This window comes from Danio rerio, chromosome 5 (genome assembly GCF_052040795.2).
Source record: "Danio rerio strain M-AB ecotype USA chromosome 5, GRCz13ab, whole genome shotgun sequence".
NCBI lineage: Eukaryota > Metazoa > Chordata > Actinopteri > Cypriniformes > Danionidae > Danio > Danio rerio.
Genome location: NC_141025.1, coordinates 19448527 through 19474968, shown reverse-complemented (window position 1 = coordinate 19474968; position 26442 = coordinate 19448527). Strand labels below are relative to the sequence as shown.

General features: G+C 35.2%; 1 protein-coding gene across 2 annotated transcripts in view; it reads left to right on the top strand.

The window, feature by feature from the left end:
- si:dkey-215k6.1 overlaps positions 1 to 26442 on the top strand; it is a 344938-nt gene that overhangs the window by 170241 nt on the left and 148255 nt on the right. For both annotated transcript variants that reach the window (XR_015491055.1, XM_087253349.1), the window contains exon 3: positions 13024 to 13164. Coding sequence is in view for 1 of the 2 variants with exons in the window: in XM_087253349.1 (XP_087109475.1) it covers positions 13024 to 13164 (141 nt within the window). In the remaining variant the exon portion in view is untranslated. The remainder of the gene's footprint in view (positions 1 to 13023; positions 13165 to 26442) is intronic.

The following is a 26442-nucleotide window of genomic DNA, read 5'->3' as shown; positions in this document are numbered from 1 at the left end:
AAAGCATGCTGGAGACTAGAAATCTGCATGGTTGAGTGAACTTATTCAGCTTAAGTTAGCTTAAGCTGAATTAGATTTTAAGTTTATGTAACTTGTTTCTATTAAGCACATTGAACTTTTATTAAATTGTAGGTCAAATGAACTTATTTCTTTTAATTACTTGCACTGCTCGATTTTACAGTGTACTATAGATACAGTTAAAATCAGAATTATTGTTCTCCCATGAATTATTAGCCCCTCTGTTTATTTTCCCCCAATTTCTGTTTAACGGAGAAAAGATTTTTAATAACACATTTCTAAACATAATAGTTTTAATAACTCATTTTTAATAATTGATTTATTTTATCTCTGCTATGATGACACTACATAATTGTAACGCCGGGGAGTAACACCACAACAGAGGGTAGGATCCAATATGCAGGTTTATTCACAGTCAGGCAAGCAGTGGTCCATACGGGAGCAAACAGGTATGTGAGGACAATCCAGAATCGTAGTCAGTTTAACAATCAAAAGGTCGAAAGGCAGGCGGCAGACAAGGATAACTAAATAAACAAGGCTAGGTTCAAAACAGGAAAACAAGACAAGGAAAACGCGTTGTAATGCTACTATACAGTGAACAAGACTCGGCCCTGTGAATGAGTGTGTGTGCTGCTTAAATACTGTGTGTAATCAGTCTCTGAAGGTCCTCAGGTGTGAATGTGAATCAAGCTAAATGAGAAAGCAGGTGTGTGGGCGAAGAGCATGTATGAAGTTGTAGTCCAGGAAAAGTGTAGTTTTAAGTGTGTGTGTGTTTACCAGCGACATCTGGTGGTTTGTTCACTGGTAAACATGACAATAATATTTTACTAGATATTTTTCAGGACACTTCTATACAGCTTAAAGTGACATTTAAAGGCTTAACTAGGTTAATTAAGTTAACTATGCAGGTTAAGGTAATTAGGCAAGTTATCGTATAGCGATGGTTTGTTTTGAAGACTATCAAATAAATATATAGCTTAAAGGGGCTAATAATTTTGACCATAAAATAGCTTTTAAAAAATTTAAAAACAGCTTTTAAATAAGAATAAGACTTTCTCCAAAAGAAAAATATTATCAGACAAATAAATTAAATATTAATCTTTGATTTAATTTACAATATTTTTTGTAGTTTTATTTTATTTTGATTATTTTATTTGTAAATGAATAAAATAATTATTATTTTATAGGCAACTTTCTGAAATAAATCAAATGTACATTTTGTTTATTTTGAGTAATAGAAAATTGTAGTTTTATTTGTAATTGTAGTTGTATTTGTAGCTCTTGACTATAATAAAATGACACCGCATACTGCAAGTCCTATAAAACCTACACTGTAAACCATTCTTGCTGTTCTACATTTTTTAATTGAATCAACTTAACTTTTTAAGTCATCTTAACTTAAATCAATCTTGCTGACTTAAAATATTAAGTTAAACTTTGAATGACATAATAAATTGATTAAACTAATTTATTATTACCAATTAGACTAAATGATTCAAATAAGTTAAAGTAACTTTTGTTCTCACAACTTTTTGTCATATTTTTACAGAGTACTAATATTCTGGTTATTAGATTGAATACACACACACACACACACACACACACACACACACACACACACATATAGAGAGACAGTTGTATTAACTTATTTTTCAGTAATTAAAAATGGTTATTAATAATGTTACGTTCCGTTGAACAGGAAACTTTTGGTCATTTTTCTTCACTGAGTTTCCATTAGTCAGGAGGGGGCTTTACCTCATCCACAGCATGGAGTTTGTACCATGCCTGAAATTAAAGATTTATATATACACAACTAAGCTGGCATATTGTAATATTAGTGCTAATGGGAGTTCCCTACAGAGATCTTTGATTGGGGCTTACAAACAGACACACACACACTTGTACATACACACAATTAAAAAGGCGAAGAATCAAACACTCTGTGAAAGGGCCTTTGGGTCTGACTGAATAGGGATCACCTGGTGGTTTGGAGATGAGAAATGGGAGTGTGGGTGTGAAGTTAATTTGATGGAAATTTATTTTCATTTACTGGAGGAAATGCGTTTCATGTGTACTTTTCCTATTTCATGCTCGCAGTGTTTTATACTTGGTTTTTCTTTCACATGACTGGCAAAAAGGTTAATATGGTTCATTTTCCTTTTTCAGCAAACATTAATTTAACATTGCGGTAGTTCACAAATGAAACTGACGTAGAAGAAATACTCGCAGTAGGGGGGAAACATTAGATTTTTGAAGCAGAATTAAATCCCAGCTGACCGAGAGTTCTGTCGCTGATGTGTTTATGCATTTTCACAGTATGCAAACCACCTTTTAAAGTTTTTAAAGTAAAAGCAATTAATACTTTCAGCAAGTCTACTTTAAATTAATTTACAAATACTATAAAGATTTACTGCATTTTTCTTTAGCTTAGCACTTTTATTTATCAGGGTTCGCCACAGCATAATGAACCGCCAACTTATCCAGCATATGTTTAATGCAGCGCATGCCCTTTTAGCTTCATCGCTTTTCTGGGAAACATCAATACACACTCATTCACACACAAATTGTGTCAATTTAGTTAATTCAATTCACCTATACCCGAACATGCAAACTACACACAGACTCCAGCCAGGACTCGAACCATCAACCTTCTTGCTGTGAGGTGACAGTGCTAACCACTGAGCCACTGTGACGCCCAATTAAAGGAATAGTTAACACAAAAATGAAAATTACCCTATAATTTGCTCACCCTCAAGCCATGCTCTGTGTATATCTTTTTATGTTAAACGAATACAGTCTTTTACAGTATTTTTACATTTTATTCTGGCTCCATGTTTATAATATTGTTGAATTTGTGGCTTTTATTTTGAAGTTTACAAAAGCACATAAATCTGTCATTAAACTAAGCCATACACAGACAGGGTGTTAAAGCTTTTCTCGTTTAGCTGATAGATGTGTTTTTAAAACAGAAATGTTTAAAAAAAAATTTTTTATTAAAATTTATAAACTCCAAATTATAAACATCACTGACTTCTCGTGCAGGCAAATCCACAGTATGTTTGACTGACGTATACGACGCTTACCCAACATTTTAAGAGTTGTCTTATTTGTCATCATCTTCTGTCGTAAACAAATGGTTTGCTAAGTGGTTCCTGCATGTCTGTTCTCTGAGCTTCTGCTACAAACAGATTGTACATTGTGGATGCCAGTCACATAAAATTTCATTCAATTATTTTGTTTTCAGCTTTGTCCCTATATTAATCAGGGGTCGCCACAGCGGAATGAACCGACAACTTATCCAGCATATGTTTTACACAGCGAATGCCCTTACAGCCGCAACCCAACACTGGGAAACAGTAATACACTCTAGTATTCACACTCATACATTACGGCCAATTTAGCTTATTTAATTTACCTTAGCACATGTCTTTAGACTGTGGGGGAAACTGGAGCACACGGAGCAAATCCACACGAACACGGGGAGAACATGCAAACTCCACACAGAAATGCCAACTGACCCAGGCAAGGCTCAAACCAGCGACCTTCTTGCTGTGAGGCAATCATGCTTCCCACTGAGCCACCGTGACGCCAAATGCATTTTATTTGTCAAATAAAAATAATAGTAATAATAATAATAATAATAATAATAATAATAATAATAATAATAATGATAATAATAATAATAATAATAATAATAATACCACTGCATTGATAAACTTCATAAGTCATGCCCAGTGTTGCTTTCATTAATGAAAACTATGACTAAATACTGGATCGTTGACAACAAACCTTTATCACGTGACGTGATGAGAAAACCAAAATAGTTGTCATGTGACAATGACCAACTCAATTTATATTGCAATATTGTTGACAAATAAAAACTAAACTAAAATATATTTTCATTTTTTTCTGATTAAAATGAGACTGAACTAAGTTTTATAATGTTGTTTGTAAAAACCAAATGTGCTACAGTATGTTGCGATGCAGCTGACTCTTAAAGGGAATGAGAGAGGAGACTCTGATTGATTTAATGCTTAATATGCTCAAAACACACCCATAACTTATTAAGAAAATAAGCTCAACCCTGTTAGACCATGCTCTGCAGCGCAAACCATATTTTTCCATCCTTAAAATAGCAAAAGTGGATTTGGACAGGCCCTTAATGCTTTTGCGCCTAGATCGTTAAAACAGAGCCCGAGACTTCCACTTAAAAATTTCAAACTACTTATTTAAAATGAGCTGAAACAACACAATTCTTGATATATTTTTGGACAACTGATTTGTTTTATGTAAAATCCATTTAAATTTGTTAGGTTAACTGAATCGATTTTTGTTGGGACAACATAAATGTATTTCTTGAAACCCTGCATTTTTTACAGTGTGCGTTTTCCCCCTGGTGACGAATGGCTTAGTTTGTTGACCATTTATGCACTTTTGGAAGCTTCAAAATAAAATCCAACACAATTATATAGCAAAAATAGCCAGTTAAACTACTCTGACTGTGTTTGTTTGACTCAAAAAAATCTACACAATACGTCATAAACACTGAGCATAGCTTGAGGGTGAGTAAATGATGGTGTAATATGTCATTTTTGGGTGAACTGTTCCTTTAAGAACAGTTAAGAAATCAACATTTGGTATGTTCTTTCTATTTTTTCCCACATCCTCTTTCTCTCTCCCTGAAGGATGAGTGATAAAGACCTGGCATCTCAGACTGGCCCCTGTGGCATTTGGAACTGTCACAAGCAGCCAATAAGAATCTTTTGGAATAGGAGGTTGCCACGGGGACCATGAGGGTTGCCAAGGCACCTCTCTCCGAGCGCCTGTCCTGCTCCTGTCACTCAGACACTGGTCCAGACAGGGGTTTGAGTCTCAGGGACAGTTTTAACGGCGGGCTGCTCCTGTCAGGCTCTCACAGATCTCGCCCCCGTTGTTGGCACTGGCCAGCACACGGCCTCCGCACTTTAAATCCATATGTATCAGACCGAGAGTGCCAATCGCAGATCAACACAATAGCTCTGTGCCAAAATACAGTGACCAACTTGCTGCCCACTGCCTGCATTGCCAGCATCCTATAAGGGACTGATCTGGAGTGCTCTGTGATACGTGTGGGTATCACTAGATTCTGGATCTTCGTTTGAATTAATGCTGAATCATTTTGGTTAGTTTCTTTTTATAATGTCTGTTTAGACTGAATGTGAAAGCATTTACAGTATCTCTACCACTTCAGATTGATGAAAAGCTTTCTCAAATGAACATAGCCACGAGAGTAGTTTGTTTAAGGTTACACAGGCCATTCTATCCATCTCTCGATGACTGAAAGGAACCAAGTCCTTTGTTTATGAATTGATTTTTGTTAAACCTTTATTTTTTAATAAACTTTGGAAAAAATCTGACATTTCATGATTTTTTTTTGTGTGATGTATCCAGTGCTCCGCATATATGAGTACACCCCTCACAATTATTTTCAATTAAATTTTTTAATTGGATGCTTTACAATATTATATTTGTGCATATCCATTAGTTAAGTCAGCACTGAAGCCAAATCTGGTACTAATCTTAAAAAAAAAAACTGAAGATCAAATGAGAACACCCAAATTTATGTGTTAGGAAAAAAATGTTAAATAAAGAATAGAAAGATCAGCACAAAGAAATATATAATATATATATTTTTTGCAATATTTGCTTGAATTTAAATGTATTATTTGTCTATTTTTAAAGATAATCTGTGACTAAAATTAAATTTTTTTTATGATTAATTTTTTTTCTTTAATAATTTAACAGTATTATCAGTTTACAATTTTTTTACCTCCTTTTAACACCCCCTTTTCCCTCCCCTCCCCAACAGCAGCAGTGGCTGTAAATAGATGTTGCTATCATAAATTCTGTAAATACAGATAAATAATATAAACTCAATAAATAACTAAATAAAAAAAACACACACATACAGAACATAATAATAGTAAAAAAAAAAAAATAAATCAAAAATTACATGAATCCAATACCATAATAATAATACATAAATAAATCAAATAATATAATTACACTTTTACCGTTCATCTCATTACAGTGACCTTATTCATTCTCCAAAAATGCCAAATGATTTCCCAATATTCTCTAATAAACATTCAATTTATCTAGTAATCTACTGTATATGTCATTTTTTCATATGGCCATTCATAACCCATTCTTGAAGTAATAGTGGACCTGCTGAACGGCATCCCCTCATAATGATTTGTCTTCCAATCATAATACTTATTTGAATCCACTCAGACATCTTCACACCAGATCCCAACTCGAACGGGTTTCCCAGTACATATATGTTAAGTATATATATGTTAGGACAAAACGAAAAGTTATAACGAAATTATGCACTTTAACCCTGAATTCCTGTGTTTTAGAACAGGACCACAGAGCATGCATCAAGTCTCCTTCTTCGCTTTCACATCTCCAGCATTCAGCAGAGTCCTTCAAACCAAGCCTGAAAAGTCTACTCGGGGTCCAATAAAAATGATTCAATTTTTTAAATTGTATTCAGCGTACTCTTGAATTTCTTTCAATTTAGCTCTTTACTCCAAACCTAAAATATTACTTTAATAAATATATCTGGCGACGCAGTGGTGCAGTAGGTAGTGCTGTTGCCTCTCAGCAAGAAGATCGCTGGGTCGCTGGTTCGAGCCTCGGCTTGGCCAGTTGGCGTTTCTGTGTGGAGTTTGCATGTTCGCGTGGGTTTTCTCGTGGGTGCTCCGGTTTCCACCACAGCCCAGACATGCGGTACAGGTGAATTGGGTAGGCTAAATTGTCCATAGTGTATGAGTGTGTGTGTGTGTGTGTGGATGTTTCCCAGAGATAGGTTGCGGCTGGAAGGGCATCCGCTGCGTAAAAACGTTCTGGATAAGTTCATTCCGCTGTGGCGACCCCGCATTAATAAAGGGACTATGCCGAAAAGAAAATGAATGAAAAAATAAATATCTGTTTAATGAATCTGTTTTGTTCAAATACCCCAAAATATACTACCTACATCACTGAGAAATATTCATTTTCAAAAAGAGGAAACTCATTTATGCTGAGCACTGTGTTGCGATTACAAGACTTATTTTAATGTAGGTGAATTAAATAGTTTAATGGAAAGAAGTTTGTTTGTTTGTTTGTTTGTTTAACTTTGCACTGGTCATTCTATTCCTCTGCAAATTAATGAATGGATCTGAATGCTTTGTTTATAAATTGATCTTTCTTGGCTTCTTTTTTGAAAAGTTTTAGAAAGAACTGACATCTATTCATTTTTTGTGATATATATATATATATATATATATATATATATATATATATATATACATACATACATACATACATACATACATACATTTATACATACATACATACATACATACTGTAAAGTGCTCAGTATATGTGTACACCCTTCACGATTCTATTTTTTTTTATTAATATTTTGATAGGATACTTTACAATGTTAAATTTGTGCATATAGATTTATTTAGTTAGCACTGAAGCCAAATCTGGAGCTTATCTAACAAACAAACAAACAAACAAACAAACAAACAAACAAACAAACAAACAACCCTAAAGATCGCAGTCCAAAAATTAGTACATCCCAATGTATATGTTGGGGTACAAATATGACATAAAAAATGGAAAAATTAGGAAATGGAAATCTAAAAAAAAATGGAAAATCTATCTATCTAAATTTTAAATTTTAATTAAATTACAAAACTATACAGTATATAAGCTGTTTGTTTTTAAAGTTAATGTTATTTAAACCTAACATTTTAGACTGGTAAAAAATGATAATAAAAAATTATAAAAAAATTTAATGGGGGGATTTTTTTATGTACACTGAACTATTTATGTATCAATAAATAAAATAAAAAAATGTTCACACTGTTTATTCCATTGCAATATATACAATGCTGTCTTAAATGTAAACTTTAGAAGGCATCATAATAAGTAGGTTGCTTTATATTATAACAGTCTAGAGAGCATTTGTGTTCCCTAGAAAGGCCACCTCTGTAGGCAGTGACTATTGAAGCAGAACAAATGGAAATGCAAATGTGGTCATATTAGCTGCTAGATGCTAATTTTAAATAGCACCAACAGATATGATGCAGCGACCAACTGACTCATTCAAGCAAGCTCAGATGCTTAGTGTGTGTTTGCTTGCATTCCACTGTTTGCTGTGTATGTGTGGTCCATTGCCAAGCCGACACGCACTATTCTCTATCACACTCGCGCACACATGCAATGACACGGCTGTTTGTTTTGGTGCAAAGGTTGCATCGCCCTTTACGCCACGATCTGCAAACTCATCTCCAACCGACACGTTGCCAGACAAACCCTGCTAATCCACCTGTGTAATCCACCATGTGTGTTTGTACGTGTGCGAGCGTTTAGTCTCGGGATAGGGGATTGATTTAGAAGGGTAAACTCCCTGATCTGAGTCCCCAGTTAATTAAATGCCAATTGGATTGGCCTGCAGACCTGAGTACTTCCTGTGCGGTGTGTCCACTCTTACACACACACACACACACAAATACATGACCTTTCTTGTTGTTATGCACACTACCACACTGCTTTTCCATTATAGTGTGGAGCACCAAAATATCAGTTGGAGGCTACGCCATAGTTGTGCGTTTTTTTTTTTTTCTAAATGATTCAGTGATGGTCGATTCCTGCTCTTTAATAATGCAGCTTTTATGTGGCTGTAATTATAATGATAAAAAGTCTCTGGCAGAACATGCCATGTGACTTTCATATTAGATATCATGTGATCACTGGCCTGAGATATATTACATTAACATTTATTCATTTGGCAGAGACCCCCTGGAGCATCCTGGTGCCTTTTTCAAGGGCAAAACAGCAAAGGATTCGCTTGTTTTTGGAGTTTGAACCTGTAACATTTTAGTTAACAACTCTGATAGGATTTTATTTTGGAATACATTTGTACAAACTAAGGCACATTCAATCCTGAAAAGATAAAAACAAGTTTTTTTTTTTTTTTTTTTAGTTGTTACACAATAGCTGAGAAGTTATATAAGAGTTGAGCTACAGCTGTGTTGTGACTCTATGAAAGTTGGCAGTTCTACCCAGATGTTACTGTCCTCTGATTTTTAAAACAGAATAAATAGGCTTCTTTTGAGTTTATGTAATGTTTGAAGTCAAGTTTATTTAAAAAATTATTTCTTAAAGATCACGTGCTTATGATTGATCATGACTTGTCTCGCCTTAACTAACACATGATTTACCAATCAGATGATGCCAAACTCGCTTTAAATCACCAGAGTTTTTTTTTTTTTTACTTCAGTTATCTTAGCCTTGAGGAATCCCACCTTCCACCCCTACTTCTCTACCTTTCCCTTTATAGGGGGGCATGGTGGCCCAGTGGTTAACACTTGTGCCTCACAGCAAGAACATCACTGTCAATCCTGAACTGGCCAGTTGTCTTTCTGTGCCGAGTTTACATGTCTTCTCCTGTGCAATGGCAAAGGGGGTTAAAGATTCAAATTCATATATGGGCCATTTAGGGTAAAGATTTGGCACTAATGGCAAAATGTAATCCGAATGTGAGCCTAATGTGGCCCATGTGGAAAACGGTAAATTTGGCCAAAATGATGGAGTACAAATGTGGGCCACAGTTGGTTAAAAATGTGGCATAGTCATATAAGGGTAATTTGTATCTAAACCTAAAGTGGCTAACACGTGTGGGTGAAAATGTGGCCCAGTTATTTTAAAACATAAGTGTGCCACCTTTGGCAATTATTTGGCACAGTAAACTCTGGCTAATGCAGCCGTTAACCACTTCATACAAAGTGTTTGAGTATTCTACGTAAAGGGGCAGAATAAAGGAAGATGTTTAGATATTTATAAAGCGTTTTATAATAATGAGCGATTGCTTCATATTTAAAAATTCTGTACAAGTTTTTATTGGTCTCGCGCAATCACGGGATGCGATTTCGCAGGTCAGTTAACCAAGCTTGAACTTTGGGATGTAGCGATATGCTAAACTTGTCGCATGAGCTTGGGATTCTGGTCCACTGACTGCAGCTTTTTAATGCAAGCTGGTCAGCTAATGTTTACTTTTGTAATATTTGTGTTGCAAATGTTAAAAACCACCTCAAATGTGGATAACAACCTGATTTGGATCTGAATCGGTCTCAGTTTGGAGGCTGCTCTGGAGGTCGCATTACATACATTCAAAATATTACTGGGTAAACTGTCAGTGGGAGGAGTTACACAGTCCAGAACAAAGACAAACATTCTGACACAGAACACACATTTTCAAAGGAGAATATCTGACTTTAGCTTTGTTTTTCAGATAAATATGCTCACTTAGCATGCTTCGTATTTATCTGCAAATCTTTGCATTTTTTTTTACTTTAAATCACTCAAAAACTTACAGGCAGCACCATTAAGGCTTATATGTGATAAAAAAATATTCTCTCACTCAAGTTGCTGATTCTCTCTCTTGCCTCAAATTTCTGAGATATTGTATCTAATTTCAAGGAGCCACTATGAATATGTGGGAGTCTCCCGCATAAAGGAGGTGGGATGTCTGCATTTACACTGGTGTATTTTAGCTTTGTCTTCTCAGCCCACATTTTTGAACTAGCAGTAGCCACCATGACCGACTGTCTGCACATAAAAACAACCCGCACATGCACAAGGTTATGTGCATCACGAATGTGAACAAATGTTGACCGTGTGATGATTTCAATTGAGATTATCAATATTTTTACAATATTGATACAAAAAAGTGGTTCTCAGTTACCATCTCTAATTAGGAGGCTATGTTAAATGCTATTTTTACCACGAAAAAGTGTAATTAACAATAATAGGATTGATATTACAAATCAGTCCTCTAAATTACTGGCAAACAAACACGATTTGCTTGTAAACAAACGTGTTTGGCATTATGTAACAGTTAGCATGTGCTATACTGTTATATTTTAGACTAATGTTTCCGATGTATAAATCAAAATTAATGATGTGCTGAGAAAATAATTTACTGATGTCCACACCTATGCAGGCGTCACCTCCTGTTGCAATTATATATTCTACAGAAAGAATCACCCTAGAAATCTGTTTTTTAAAAGTTTTGTTCAGGCACTAAAAATGCTCTTATCTATTCATTAAGGCTTCTCTGAGTTGTGTAGTGGTATAATAATCAAAATGGTAATGTTTTAGTCTTTTCACACTAAACCTTTGGAGCTGACTCTCAGTCCCAGGTGTCTCAGCAAATATAGGATCAATTGTTTGTGGGAGTAAAGACACTTTTTGCATTTGACCTGTTCCTACATAAAAAACCTACATAAAACCTGCATAAAAAATAGGAATACTTTATTGTTCATTTAAAATACATTTAGGTCTTTATTATGATCAATTCTGAAAGATATAATTTTAGCTTATACAGAATCCAACAGCTTTAAAGCTCAATACCTTAAAACCAATAATAACCAATAGAATCTTATAAAAAGCTCTTGTTCTATTACTTCTTTAGTTAATGAACAAAGTGGTGTAATTAATTATGCAAAGAATAGAGCAGAGCTGCATGTTTACGTCTAATGAATCTCTGTCTCTGGGCATTAAAGGTCATGTTCTTTTGCCACAGTAACCTATTTACATCACCTGCTCACCAATGTGAGGTGGCTAGGCAACATAAATCTGCTTCAGCAAATGAAAATGTCTCTGTGCAAGAACAAGACATGTCAATTTGTTGCTAAACTAAAGTCTCAGACCGAATTCAGAAGTTCACACAACTTTTTAACAATCACCATAAATCATTAACCAAATTGTTTTTCTTGTTGCTTCTTTATTGTTTGTGTTGCCGCACAGTCCTCAGCCAACGCACTGACAACACACTCTGAATAAACAGTAATGCCAAACCTTGAGAATAAAATGAGAGCCATAGAAAGCTGACAATGTTGTTTAAGTTAGGGAATCTCACCTCTGCTGTTTCCAAGGCCATCGAAAGTAAGAGCGTTTCGTGTGTGTGTGTGTGTGTGTGTGTGTGTGTTAATAAAGTCTGCAGTGTCTTGCCAAGGTGAGGAATAGATGAGTCAGCAGGCAGGTGCAAAGGACAGGGTTTTATCAATAAAGAAATGCATATATATATGCAAATACACATATTACTATATACTTCACTGTATAATTTACAAAGTGCAGTGTAAAAAGTGCTGGGTTCCACACAATTCATTCAAGTTTTCCCAACTCAAATGGATTAATTTAAGTGGATTGAACATAAAACCATTAACTCAACTCACTTTATTTCTATGGCACTTTCAACAAACCACAATGGGTACCAAAGTGCTGTACATAAAACACATAAAACGCATGCAAATATACTCAAAAAGGCTCAAAAGTTTGAGCTTTTCTTAAGGAGAGGGGAAGATCGTTCCAAATTCTTGGAGCTGCTACTGAGAAAGCTCTATCACCTCGACATTTTAAGCTTGATCGTGGAACTTGCAAATAGAGACGCTTTGCAATGATTAGGTTGATCCCCTCCAAAAATATCAAGAATTGTTTCGTTCAGCTCATTTTAAATAAGTAATTTGAACAAGCAGAGTGTTTAAATGCATGCCAAAACAGAAGTATTTAATATGTATTATTTGTGCGTGTTAGAATTTTTATTCCATAGAGCTGTACTGTGAGAAACTACGCAAAAAGTTTTAAAACAGAGTCTAATGAGACAAAGCCAGAAAAAAACTGTTACATACACCCCCATGTGGACGCTTTTCTAAGTGTGGATGTAAGAATTAGCAGTAAATATTAATGTGAGTGATCTGCTGGGGCTTTTTATAACTTGAGGTTGCTGATTATTTATTAAAAGGGTAATAAAAAAAGCAATATGTTATCATTAAGGGGCTACATTTTCTAAATGAAAATCAAAAAAATGTGTGTTTGGGCGTCATTTGTATGAAGTTTTGTTAGGAGAGTACAGTATATGGGTGTGTTGTTTAGGGTGTTGAAATCCTGCGTTGTTGATTTCCTCAGAGTCCAGTACGGAGAAGGCATTAATTTCATGGTGGTGAAGCCCGGTAATCTGGCGACATGGGAAATCAAGCAAGAAGTGGTGCCAGGCTCCTCCTCCCTGTCCATATTCTGCCAGAGGAAAGCCATCTCCGCCAATGAGAAGTGAGTACTGTTTTGTTGTCACTATAAGCGCTTACTCTACCAGACCAAATTCAGATGGGAGTAAAAAAAGCTCATTAAGGTTTTGCGCTTACTGTTTTAGTGCTTCATGATTTTTTGTTAACTATACACACGCACACACAAACACACATACACCTGGATTCCCTCTCAAAAAAAACAAACAATCTTTTTCACTTGATTTGAACCTGATTTAAGGCATGTCCACGAGGAGACATTTTTCAGAAACATGTCTCTTCTTGGCTCCAGGTCTCCTGTTAGTGGGTTTGTAATGGCACCAATGTCCCCTCTAAGATAGGTTGGCAAGTGTACACACACACACACACACACACACACACACACACACACACACACACACACACACACACACACACACACACACACACACACACACACGCCAACATAAATAGACACTTTATATTATATAAAATATTTCTTAAGGAGGCTAAAAATATTGACCTTATTTGTTTTAAAGGGCACCTCTGTTGAAAATCCTCTTTTGTAAGCTTGGACAAGTTTAGACAGAACTGTGTGTAGGTATAGTGTGTCTACAGTCATATTGGGGTGATATAAAGCCAATAAATTTCCTGACGTGAAAATATGATACAAATCCCGCCCATTTTGAGGTAGAGCGCAGTGTGGTGCAGAAGTGCAGTTTCCCTGCCAACTGAATTGATAGACAGCCGTGTATTAACATGTTCCTATAGTAACCCGTATAATCTAGGGATGGGAAGATTAACCGATATGTATCGATACGCGGTCATGCGTGTGCACTATGTGAGTGCATCGGTTGAGCAGCAGAGGATGAATGAAATTTTGGAAGCAAATCGAGATGCATCGGTTTTTGCGAGATGCATCGGTTTTTCCAAGATACAGCTTATATTTTTAATATAGAATGTATTTTTTATTTATTAGCAAGTGTTGTCAACCTGTTTTTGGCGCATTATTTAATCGACCTACATAAAGTATGCCTTAACAACGGACTTGCGGATGTGTACACTTACACTACAACTCAGTGTATCAGGTGTGCGGATGAAGCTAGTGGAGCGCCCTCAGAAAGCACGAGAAGCAAAACAAACATTTTATTCCCCACTGAGTTTTAAATCTAAGTATGGCAACATTATGGATTTTGCAAAAAAGATGGATGACTTTTTAGGACAGATGCAATTTGCAAAATGTGCCGCGCATCTGTAAAATACACGGGCAGTACGACTAATCTGAAATCTCACTTGAAGCGGCGCCACGGTGTTGTTGTGGAAGCATCTTCCAGTGTTCCTGCATCCCCTGCTTCCTGCTCTGCTTCAACTGTAGCTACCAGCTCCAAAAGTGGTGAGAAAAGCATTGCAAGTTTTTTTCCATGCGCAACAGTTTTGTGCGCTCTACGGCAATAACGAATGCTGTTGCATTGTTCATCTGCAAAGATTTTCAGCCTAGTGTCACGGAGAACGAAGGATTTAAACACCTCCTCCTGTTAATTTTTATTTATTTATATTTTTATTAGCCTGTTGTTTACAGTGACAGTGATGTTTCAAAGCAGCATAACACTGCTAGTTCACGACCTTAAGTTTTGAATATTCAGTGGCACAATATATCTTTGTAAAACTTGTTTTCATAGTTGAAAGGTTAAATCACAATTCTTGTTGTGCAATGGTAAAACTTTGTTGAAAGAGTGCAAATATATATATTTTTAATATATATTGCACTTATACATTCTGTTTATCTTGAAAATCCTTAAATAATATGTGCTATAGGTTCTAAAATGGCCCTCTACTGTAAACTGACACTCTGGCTCTGAGAGAAAAGCCAGTTTGTAAAAAAAAGTCTTGGTTTTGCTTTGTTAATAAATAATCAAACTCATTCAATGGCACAGCATCCTTTCTTACATCATCTCATAAACTTGATCTAATAAGTTAGTGCTGAATTATCGCATTGTATCGTGATATGGGTGTGAATCGTATCGTGTTGCATCGCAATATGTCACAAATGTATCGCTAATATATCGGATCGTATTCTTTGTATCGAGATGCGTATCGGATCGGCATTATAGTTTAGATGCCCAACCCTAGTATAATCATATCAACAAAACAGGCTGTGCGCAAAGAAACCGGAATTAAAAGATCTGTTGAGCTCTCTGTGATCATCAATCATCATCAAATGCAATCAAGAATGAGTTTCACTAGTTCAAAACCCTTTTAAAACAGTGCATGTGTTTAATGATTTATAGCAATTTACTTCAGCTTTACTTTATAACCTCAGCTGCGTGGCAGTACAGTTATAAAAGTAGACGCTTCAATCCCTGTTTGTGGATGTTAAATCAGGTTTATTTTGTACATTACCATAACGGATATCCATATAGCAGTGGATATTGATATGTCTCCTGTCACATTTGCGAGCAAAAACAATGCAAAGTACAACGCGCGCACTGTATGTGTGTGTGTGTATGTGTGTGTGTCAGCTGTGTGTGTGTGTCCGCTGTGTGTGTCTGTGTGTGCATGAACTTTGTAACAACATTGTGTGCGACTCATCGCAGAATGGCTTGAATTAACTCTACAACAAATACCTCAAATAATCATTGTAAAAGTTCTTACTGTAGTATTTCTCACAAATGTTATGTGAGATCTGCTTATTTTATGTCTGTCTGTTTATCTGAGGCAGCTGAGGCAGAGATGCAGGCTAACTCTGACAGGCACATGGGAACGGTGGGCAGGGAGAACCAGCATTAAAGGCACAGGCCACGAAAACAGCTACATGGTGTTCAAAGCAAAAAAACCTAACATTCTAAAATGAAATAACAAATGATTTGATGGGTGTTTTGAGCTGAGACTTTACAGACACATTTTGGAGACACAAAAGGCTTATCTTAAATCTTTAAAAAGAGTAAAATAGGTACCCTTTAAAAAATGTAAACAATGCTTTTATTTTAGAAAGAAATACTTTTTCTAAAAGAAAAAAATGATAGGAAAATCTGTGAAAATGTATTTGCTTCATTAAACACAACTTTGGGCATATTTGAAGAAGAATACACATTTCAGTGGAGGGCTAAACATAATATTGCCCTCAATCGTAGTTAATTGTTTTCAAAATGAGGAATAAATGGTGAAAATAATTTATTTATTTATTTTATTTTTTATCAAATTTGATTAAGGTAGATAGTAATTTTTGTGCAAATTGTAGTACAGAATTCTTTACTGAGGATCATTGTCAAAATAAAAATAAAAAATGTTATAATGAAAATATCTCAGTATAAAAGAAGTAATGGCCTTACAAAAACATAACACATAATACTAATTAAATTAGTGTAATCAAATTCAAAATGTCATCATGTGATTATAAATAATGGCCCCCTAAAATTGGCCAAACTTTGTACACTATATGATGAAATTCTGCTTCATTAAACAAAACAATGAAAAAAAATTAATAATTGTACTAATACGGTATTTTACAGTGCAAAATGCTGTAATAAGAATCAATGTTGGAGATCATTTGTTTAATTATCATGGAAATGTCACAGTGTAAAATAATTAATAGCTATAGAAATACTTATTTTAATTGGAAAAGCAGTAGCAGTTAATATCATTTGTTGTAAATATATTTAATAAAAATATGACACACGTCAGGCGACACGGTGGCTCAGTGGTTAGTACAGTCACCTTACAGCAAGCAGGTCACTGGCATCTCTGCGTGGAGTTCTCCATGTTCTCTATGTGTTGCGGAGGGTTTCCTCCAGGTGTTCCTGTTTCCTCTACAGTCCAAAGACATACACTATATGAATTGGATTAATTAAATTGGCTGTAGTGTATGGATGTTTCCCAGTGGTGGGTTGTAGCTGGAAGAGCATCCGCTGTGTAAAACATGTGGTGGATAAGTTGGTGGTTAATTTCGCTGTGGCGACCCCTGATAAATAGAGACTAAGCCTAAGGAAAATCAATGAATGTGATACACATGATACAGAAGAACAGTGTTATACCATTATAAAAATCAAGTGAAAGGACGCTTAATTATCATGAAAGTTTAGCGGTGTGATATACATCATGAGCCGAAAATTCAGCTCAACGTTGCAGAGATGAAAGAAATCATATTTTCTATTTGAAATCACTTTTTTTCTATTTGATTTTCTGTGTGAAATTTGACCTAGACACATTTCTAGACACGAGAATCGCTACGTTCTGCTCTGTCACAGAAAATACAGTGCATCGGCCTGAAATTTCACACCATTTACCATTCTTATTGCTTTTTCATCCGGTTAAACTTTTTTTTTTTTTTTTTTTTAGCTGGGGTTCGTACAATGAGGTTGAAATGTTTGCAGACTGTACTGTACTTGGAGAAAATGATTAGCTCCAAGGCTAGCTTCTTGATCTGGACTCCTATTCCGGCTTTAGCCACTCGCCGGCTCTTTTTCTTCCTTTGAGGAGTGAAAAAAGTCTCCAGTGTAACAAATTCCACCTGAGTGCTTTTTAATCACCACACACACACACACGCTTTGATTGATTAGGTGAGTCTTGAGTGGATTTTTTCAATATCTCCTCTCCTTTTCTCCAGCATTCAGCGATTTCCAGCGTCCTCAACCTCGCTGTCCTCTTCCAGTGCAAATTAGCTCCTCGTCTTCCCTTAGCAGTCACCCTGATGGCGGCGGCACCGTTAGCATCGCTCCGGGTTAGTTCCCCAGGCTGTGCCAGGAGATGGGTTAGAAAAGAGGAACGGCGGTATGGGAATTCTAATAGACATTTCGGCGATTTATGGGAGACTGTCCTGATATCCAAAGCATGTAGAAATCTCCCAACGGCTCGCGGAGTGCGAAATTTACGACCCGAGCGTCACCCTAAAGCTGTCATCGTCGCCGGTAATTGCTCGGCTCTCGTACTCATGTGGTTTTTATACGGTGGGGAAAATTGGTTCCTGCACTTAAATGCTTCTCTGATTCAGTTGTTGCTGTGAGTCACACGCTGACAGGAGAGATGGAGGGAGAGACGATGAATAATAAGAAAAGAGAAGAGTTGGTTTTATTAGTTTATTCTGATCACACGTTCAGCAGTCGCGCAAACACAGCAGGTTGTTGGAGAAGAAGTTGAAAGGATGTATTTTTGCCATTGAGAAAACAGAGAGGTGGCAAATTATGTTTCACTGTTCTGTGGTGCACTGATGTACTGTACTGTGACTTTATTTTTGAAATATTACAGGCAAAAATTCCATTTGTTGTTAAATATGTTTGATCATGTTTTATGTGAAAAGAAAGTACTTTTAAAGACTTTTACAGGGGATTTTTAGTCTGTCACATCTCACGTCTGGACTGTTTCCTTTAATATAAATCATGTAACAGCATAATTTTACCATAATCTTTTTTATAATCAGTTTACTGTAGTAAGGTGATACGTTAAATATTAAAATAATATAAATGTGCTCATTTTTATAAGCTACTTTATTCCTTTTTATTTGTTTATTTATTTTACTTATTTTTAATAAATACTTTTTGCTTTAGTTGTTTGTATCTTGTTTCTGTAAGTTTTGTAACAGAACAAAATCATGGATCTATTATACTATGTTTTTATGTTATGTAAAAAGTAGGTATTCTCAACACATGCAGTGCCTTCATCTCAGACGTCTGGACTGTTTCATCCATTAAAAATCATGTAATGACATAATTTTGCCATAATCTGATTTTTATAATCAGTATAATGTAGTAACGTGCTATTTATAATAATAATAAAAAATAGATTTATGCAGTTTTAGATGCTGCTTTTTTAATGTGTTTAATTTAGTTCTTTTGTTTTACTTAATTTTTGTCAGTTGTATGTATCTTGTCACTATAAGTTTTGTAACAGAATAAAATCATGCACTTATTATACTATATTTTTTGTTATGTAAAAAGTAGGTACTTTTTAAAAAATGCAGTGCCTCAAGAAGGTAATTTCAGTCTGTCACATCTCAGACATATGGACTGTTTCCTTCAATAGAAATCATGTAATGGTAAATTTTGATGCAGTTGATTTTTTTATTATCAGTTTGTTGTAGTAAAATGCTAATTTTAATAAAAAATATATACATATGAACATTTTATGCTTGTTTAATTTTTTGCATTTGTTTATTTCATTTTTTTATTTTGTCTTTTTTTGTTTCAGGTGTTTGTATCTTATCTCTTTAAGTTTTGTAACAAAATAAAGTGCAATTATTGTACTATACTTTTTGTTATGTAAAAAGCAGGTACTTTTAAACACATGCAGTGCCGTAAGAAGGGAATTTCAGTCTGTCACATCTCAGACGTCTGAACTGTTTTCTCCAATATAAATCATGTAATGGCGTAATTTTGATGCAGTACATTTCTTACAATCAGTTCACTGTAGTCAAATGCTTTTTAATAATAATATAATATAAATATGCACATTTTGTATGCTACTTTATTATTTTTACTTTATTCAGTTGTTTGTATCTTGTCTCCAGACGTTTTGTAACAGAACAAAATCATGAATTTATTGTACCCTGTTTTTTGATATGTAAAAACTTATAAACACATAACATGTAAATGAGCTATTTTTATATGCTTCTCTTTAAGTTTTTTTTATTATTATTTTACGTAGTTTTGTTAATAAGTAGGTTTAATAATAATAATAAAAGTGTATTACCAAAATATTGTATGAATTAAAACTAAATGTTTGTAAAAAATATTTTGAATAATTTGATACAAGTCAGGATTTTTGGAGACAAAATTATGTATTCACCAATTTTATTACAGAAATGCAAAGTATTGCATACATTTAATAAAATAAATAAACATTCTAAAAAAAGAGGATAATCAAAGAATCCGTAAAAATGTATCAGTTTCCACAAAAATACCAAGCAGCAAAAAGTAATAATAGAAGCCTTTATTAATAATAAAACACTTCTATTAAGTCAAAACTGAGCACCAAACCAGCATATTAGAATCAATTCTGATGCATCATGTGACAGCAAAAACTCAAGTAATGTCTGCTTAAAATTGCCATTACATGTATATAGTTTTCCTGTATTTGTGGAATCGGTCATCCTTCCTGATTGGTGCTTTCCACAAAATGGCGATATGTCATTACATCTCCACAATAGAGAGATAGTTAAGCCATTAGATCCTCTGTCACCCGTCATGACACACTCTTCTCAGCTTGTATTGTTGACTGCGACTCTTCACAAGGCTGGAATACCTGCGGATGTTTGCGGCAGGTGACCTTCAGGTCAGACGTTATCAGTCTACCCATTGGAACCTGGAGGAAATCTAAACACAGAGCGAAAGGGAGAGCGAGCTGAGGGATGACAGTCTTACAGAAGGAGGAGAGAAGACTAACGCTCTCAGTATTGATTTACTGCCACGCACAAGCAGGCAGAATGTATTTCCCCCCGGTTGCACAGCCATAGCTAATGAAAATACGGGGGAAATAAAATTAGAGGAGTCTATGGGTCATTGAGAGCAGAGATAGAGCACTGAGTGCTAGAGACTCACACATGCTGGGTTTTGGCCTAAATATGATAATGTGAGTAAATGTGATAATGAAAACACAAATACTTTCGCACTCACTTAAAGGAGTAGTTCACTCACCCTCGCGTCATCCCTAAGTGATTTTCTGTCTTGCGCTCAGCACAAAAGAAGTTTAGCAGAATCTCTGAGGTGCTCTATTTCAAGGAAAGTGAAAGACTTTTAGGATCCAGATAAGAAAAAAGCACCATTATACAATCGCATCTCTTCAGAATACTGGCTGTTTAGGGCTGTCAATGTGTTAAACACACAGTAAACTGACAATGCTGCTTGAAATATAGCACGTAAGCTTAATGGGCTACTTTTAACACACTTTTCACAACTTTTTTCAATCTGAGGCAATCCATAGTCCGCAACAATTTAGTGTTGTGTCATAGCTGTAGCCTCACATCCACTTTGGGGAGCGCTTTGTTGACATTTTTTGCATATTTTTAGAGAATGGTTGATTGATCAACATACAATTGGTAATTTATTGTTAGCATGGTCTGATGGTGATCTTTGAAATTGGTTAAGTCTGTCTGGTATCATTGTTCTCGTTGATCTCGGTTGTAAAACCTATCAAGAAGTTAAGTTAAAATTCATTCATTCATTCATTTTCATTCAGCTTAGTCCCTTATTTATCAGAGGTTGATACAGCAGAATGAACTAGCAACTATTCCAGCATATGTTTTGCACAGCTATGGACTTCCAGCCACAACCCAGTACTGGAAAACACCCATCACTCTCACATTCACACACACTCACACACTACAGCCTATTTAGTTTATTCTAGCTCATGCCTTTGGGCTGTGGGGGAAACCAGAGCACTCAGAGGAAAATCATTTATAATGAAAAATCATACATTTTTATCGGAAGACAGCACAGTTGCGACACATTGAGAATTTCTAAGATAATTCTAATGCAATAATAAGATATTGTACTTTATAATGAAATTCCACATGGTCAATGTTCAGAGCAATATGGGAAAACTCAACATCATTTAACTTGGTTCGCTACACTCTACAAGTGATTTGAATTGTATGTTTTAAATATTATTTTGGGTTAAACTGCAAAAATAAAAGATTTCTTTGTCTCCACACCAGGTAGGTCCTATATAGGGATCAGAGTACAAACATTAGCATAAACATTAGTGGACATTTGGACAGTTAGTAGCACTACAATGATTGAATTATATCAAAAGTAAAATAAAATACTGAGTTTAAAATTGAGTAGATGCCAAGTGGATTTCAACAAATAGTTTTTTTAAATTGCTTTTTAACCTTTTTGATTTTAGATCTTGCAGATTGTGTATGAATAGCGCAGACGTATGTTTTTGAGTGTTTATCGGTGCAACTTTTGAAAGTGTTTTTTTTGTATACAGAATATATTGTAAATTAAAGGCTTGTTTTTATTTATCCATTAATTTGTTTTCTTTTCGGCTTAGTCCCTTCATTATTCAGGTGTTGCCACAGCAGAATGAACCGCCAACTTATCCAGCATATGTTTTTATGCAGCAGATGCCCTTCCAGCTGCAACCCATCACTGGGAAACATCTATACACTCTCATTCACACACATTCACTACAGACGATATAGCTTACCCAATTCACCGTCACAGCATGTTTTTGGACTTGTGGGGGAAACCGGAGCACCCGGAGGAAACCCACGCCAACACGGGGAGACCATGCAAACTCCACACAGAAATGCCAACTGACCCAGCCAAGGTTCAAACCAGCAACCTTCTTGCTGTAAGGGTAACAATGCAACCTACTGCGCCACTGCACCGCCCGGGTTGTTTTTATGTTTTTTATATTTTTATTTTATTGGTGCAACTTTTGTTTCATTTGAAATGTTTTTGTGGAATATACTGTATATCAAAAGGTTGTTTTCATTATCATTTTTATTTTATTTAGCTTATTTGGTATTTTGTACTATATGAATTTAATTTCTGCAATAATTCAAACTTAGTATTGTTGTGCAGGAACTAAAAGAACCGCAAACCTATTCAGAGTAAAATAAAAAAAATGAAACAACTGGATAACAAAAACGCCCCAAAAACCTATTTACACATTTCCACCCCAGTTTTGTGCATGCACCACTTTTATAAATGAGACCCCTTGGTCAAAACCACAGTTTTGAGTCCCGTCCACATCTTTGATGATTTTTGTTTGCATTTACCGCCAACATTTAACACCTTGTGACTAAAGAAAGTTTGCCAATGTGAGCATGCACATTAAAGTGCAAAACAGCAGTCATAAAAGCATCATTAAAAAAGTCTGTGGCTTGTTTTTGGTTCGGCAAAAAATAAAATTGCCTTTTTTTGACCATTATAAACTAGTCAAACAAATACATTGCTTTGGATGGATTTGGCAACAAACGAGTGTCAGAAGTGTAAAGTTGTGCAGCGCCACCTTGTGGACCGGTGTATTTCTGTTTTTTATTAAGCTCATCTAACTTTAGGCAGTGATTTTGCTTGTTCACCACCAGTGAAAATTGCTTGGGTATGAATGTTTAAAAATAAGAGGGAGCAAAAATCATCCTGTGTGCGTGAGCCTTTACGGTATCTTTTGCTGCTTATGCTACTCTTATTTTGCCTTTCCTGTTAGTTTTGGAGTCTATATGACAAGTCTATCCATTTATCTGACTTTATTCTGAAACATTGTTGCTTTCTTGTACACATAAACACTCAAGCAACTGTAGAGCAGTGAGAGAGTCGGTCTAGGCCACAGACCACATGACTAATGCATTACGTTTATAAAAACTCAATGTATTTATACGCTGAAGGCTACAGTCCAAGAGAAAGTGTGAGAGAGGAAGGGGGTTAATAGGACAGGGGCAGCAGGACAGGCGAGTGGCTAGTGATTCCTGCCTTCATCTGCGTGTGAGTTTCTCAGAGAGCCAAAGACCGAGATAATGGCTTGTATACCAGAGAGCTCCACTGAAGCATAATGCTGTCGAATGAGCGGCCCTTGACCCATGCACAAGTTTACAGATGCATCTCAATGCACACCATTCCGCTGCTTTTAGATAAAAGTCTTATGCCACTCATTTTGTGAAGGGAATTAGTTACACGCTTTTGAAGTTTTTTGCTTAGAATGTTTTCTGTGAAGGAACAATAGCACTTCGGCCCTTTTCAGCTTTTCTGTACTGTTGCAGGTAGTAAATAGGGCTGGTAATATAACCAAATGTGGAGAATCTTAAATGTGGAAAATAATAAACAGGAAAAAAAAGCTTCAAAGTTTTATTTTAATCATAAATTAATTTTTGCTTCTTACAATTAAACATCACATAACGTTACATAACACAAAGAAATGTGTTTACTGTATTACTCTTATATATCTTATATACAGTTGAAGTCATAATTATTAGCCCTCCTGAATTGTTAGATACCCTTGTAATTATTAGATAGCCCTGTATGTTTTTGTCCCCATTTTCTGGAAATAATTTTTTCAACACATTTCTAAATATAATAGTTTTAATTACTAATTTCTAATAACTGATTTCTTTTATGCAAAATGACAGTACATAATAATAATAATAATAATAATAATAATAATAATAATATAATAATAATAATATTTTACTAGATATTTTCAGGGTGCTAGTATTCAGCTTTAAGTGACATTTAAAGACATAACTAGGTTAATTAGGCAAGTTAGGGTAAATTGTTATGGGCGCTAATAATTCATTCATTCATTCATTTTCTTTTTGGCTTAGTCCCTTTATTAATCTGGGGTCACCACAGCGGACTGAACCGCCAATATATCCAGCATATGTTTTACGCAACAAAGGCCCTAGCCACAACCCATCACTGGATAACCACACACTCATTCACACAAACACACACACACTCATACACTATGGTCAATTTTAACATACCCAATTCACCTGTACCACATGTCTTTGGACCTGGAGGAAACTCACGCGAACATGGGGCTAATAATATTGACCATAAAATGTTTTAATATAAAAAATATATATTTATTTAAATATAAAAAAACTGCTTTTATAATGGCTGAAATAAAACCCATACGACTTTCTCCAGAAAAAACAAAATATAGGACATATTTTGAAATATTCCTGTTTAATTGTGTGTTTGTAGCATTGTTTTTAATGCATCCACATTTTCACTAACATGGTTCTGATAAAAATAAATCAGTTGAAATGGTCAAATAAATTGAAATTTAATAAATAATATTTTAAAAAGTTTATTAAAAGCACAATAACTGCACTTCAATGCTCTGGATTTTTTTTTTTTTTACAAACAATGCTCTCTTAGAAATTGCCATAAAATTAGCATTTATTTAATTATTTATAAATTGTACAAGTAGAAAGACTATATAGTATAATAGTATTTGTAGTAGTATTTATTTTGTGAAGCTTACTCTGCTACTTTGTCTGTAAAACAAAACAAATATAACATTCTTTGTTACAGTGTGTATTAAAAATTGCATGGTTTTACTTTCTATTTTGAGATGCATTGATCCTTTTAGCATTCCATTTTTTGGAACAAAATCACAATGGAAATGAGGAAAATATAATGTAAAAAATGTCTTAAGAAATTAATGTAAAATAGACTTTTCAAGATAGTTGGTAATCAAATGTTTTTTTTTTTCCTACAATGAAGTGAACTGCAATCATCCACCCTTTAGATTCAACTTTCTGAAATTTTCTGTGATCAAAAAAAAAAAAAACTCATGCATGTTTGGAAGCACTTGAGGGTGCTGATAAATGGTCGGTACGTTTTCAAATGTTGGTGAACAATCTTTTTAAAACTTTATTCTTCATTTCCTAATTTATCAGGGTCGCCACAGCTGAATGAACCGCCAACTGTTTCAGTATATGTTTTGTGCAGCCCATGCTTTTCCAGTCGCAACCCAGTACTGCACTGTAAATTCATTTGAGTAAATGAAGCAATTTGAGCACAGTAAAACCCAATAAGTGACGAGAACTCAATCCAACTGAGTACTGTAAAACCCAGTAAGTTAAGGCAACTCAAACCGTTTGAGGAAACCGATCGCAAAAAACCCACGCAAACACAGGGGGAACATGCACATTCCACACAGAAATGTCAACTGGCCCAATAGGGACTTGATCCAGCAACCTTCTTGTTGTGAGCCACCGTGCCGCCCTTAATGTGGCTTTAGAGCTGTAAAATAAAAGTTGCACCATCTATAATGAAGTATGGAAGTTAATCCCTTCTGTACTTTGTATTTAGTAAACAAAAACTTTAATGAAGTGTAATTTGATTAGCAGTATTGACCATTTACCGCTCAGTGAGTTATTCTAAATAAAAGCAACCCTAGCGAGGGTTTATGAAGTCTATTCATAGTGTTGCTCTGGTCATAAATTGCTCTTTGAAGCACTTTACTGCTCTCCAGGGTTAAATCGCCAATTGTCCTGGTAGATTTGTGTTTGTGTGCGTGAGCTGGAGAGAGATGAAACATGAGTAAAGGCCCTGGGAGAGCTAACACTGACTTACAACTTAGACAAGTGCGTGTGTGTGTGCGCGTGTGTGTACCGTTTAATATTTTACTACGAAATAGCTCCTCTGAGAACAGTGCACAGTGAGGCTTAGAGACACAAAGAAAGAATAAATAATCTTACACACGGAAGTATATGCATTTATTGGCCCAGAGCTCATGCAAACACACACACACATACTGTATAATAGTATGCTTATGAAGAGATGCTGCTTTCCAGTTTTCATACTATTATTCAGTGTACTGTACTGTATATATGATATCATGTATACAGTGCAGAATTAAGATTAGTTCAGGATTGTTA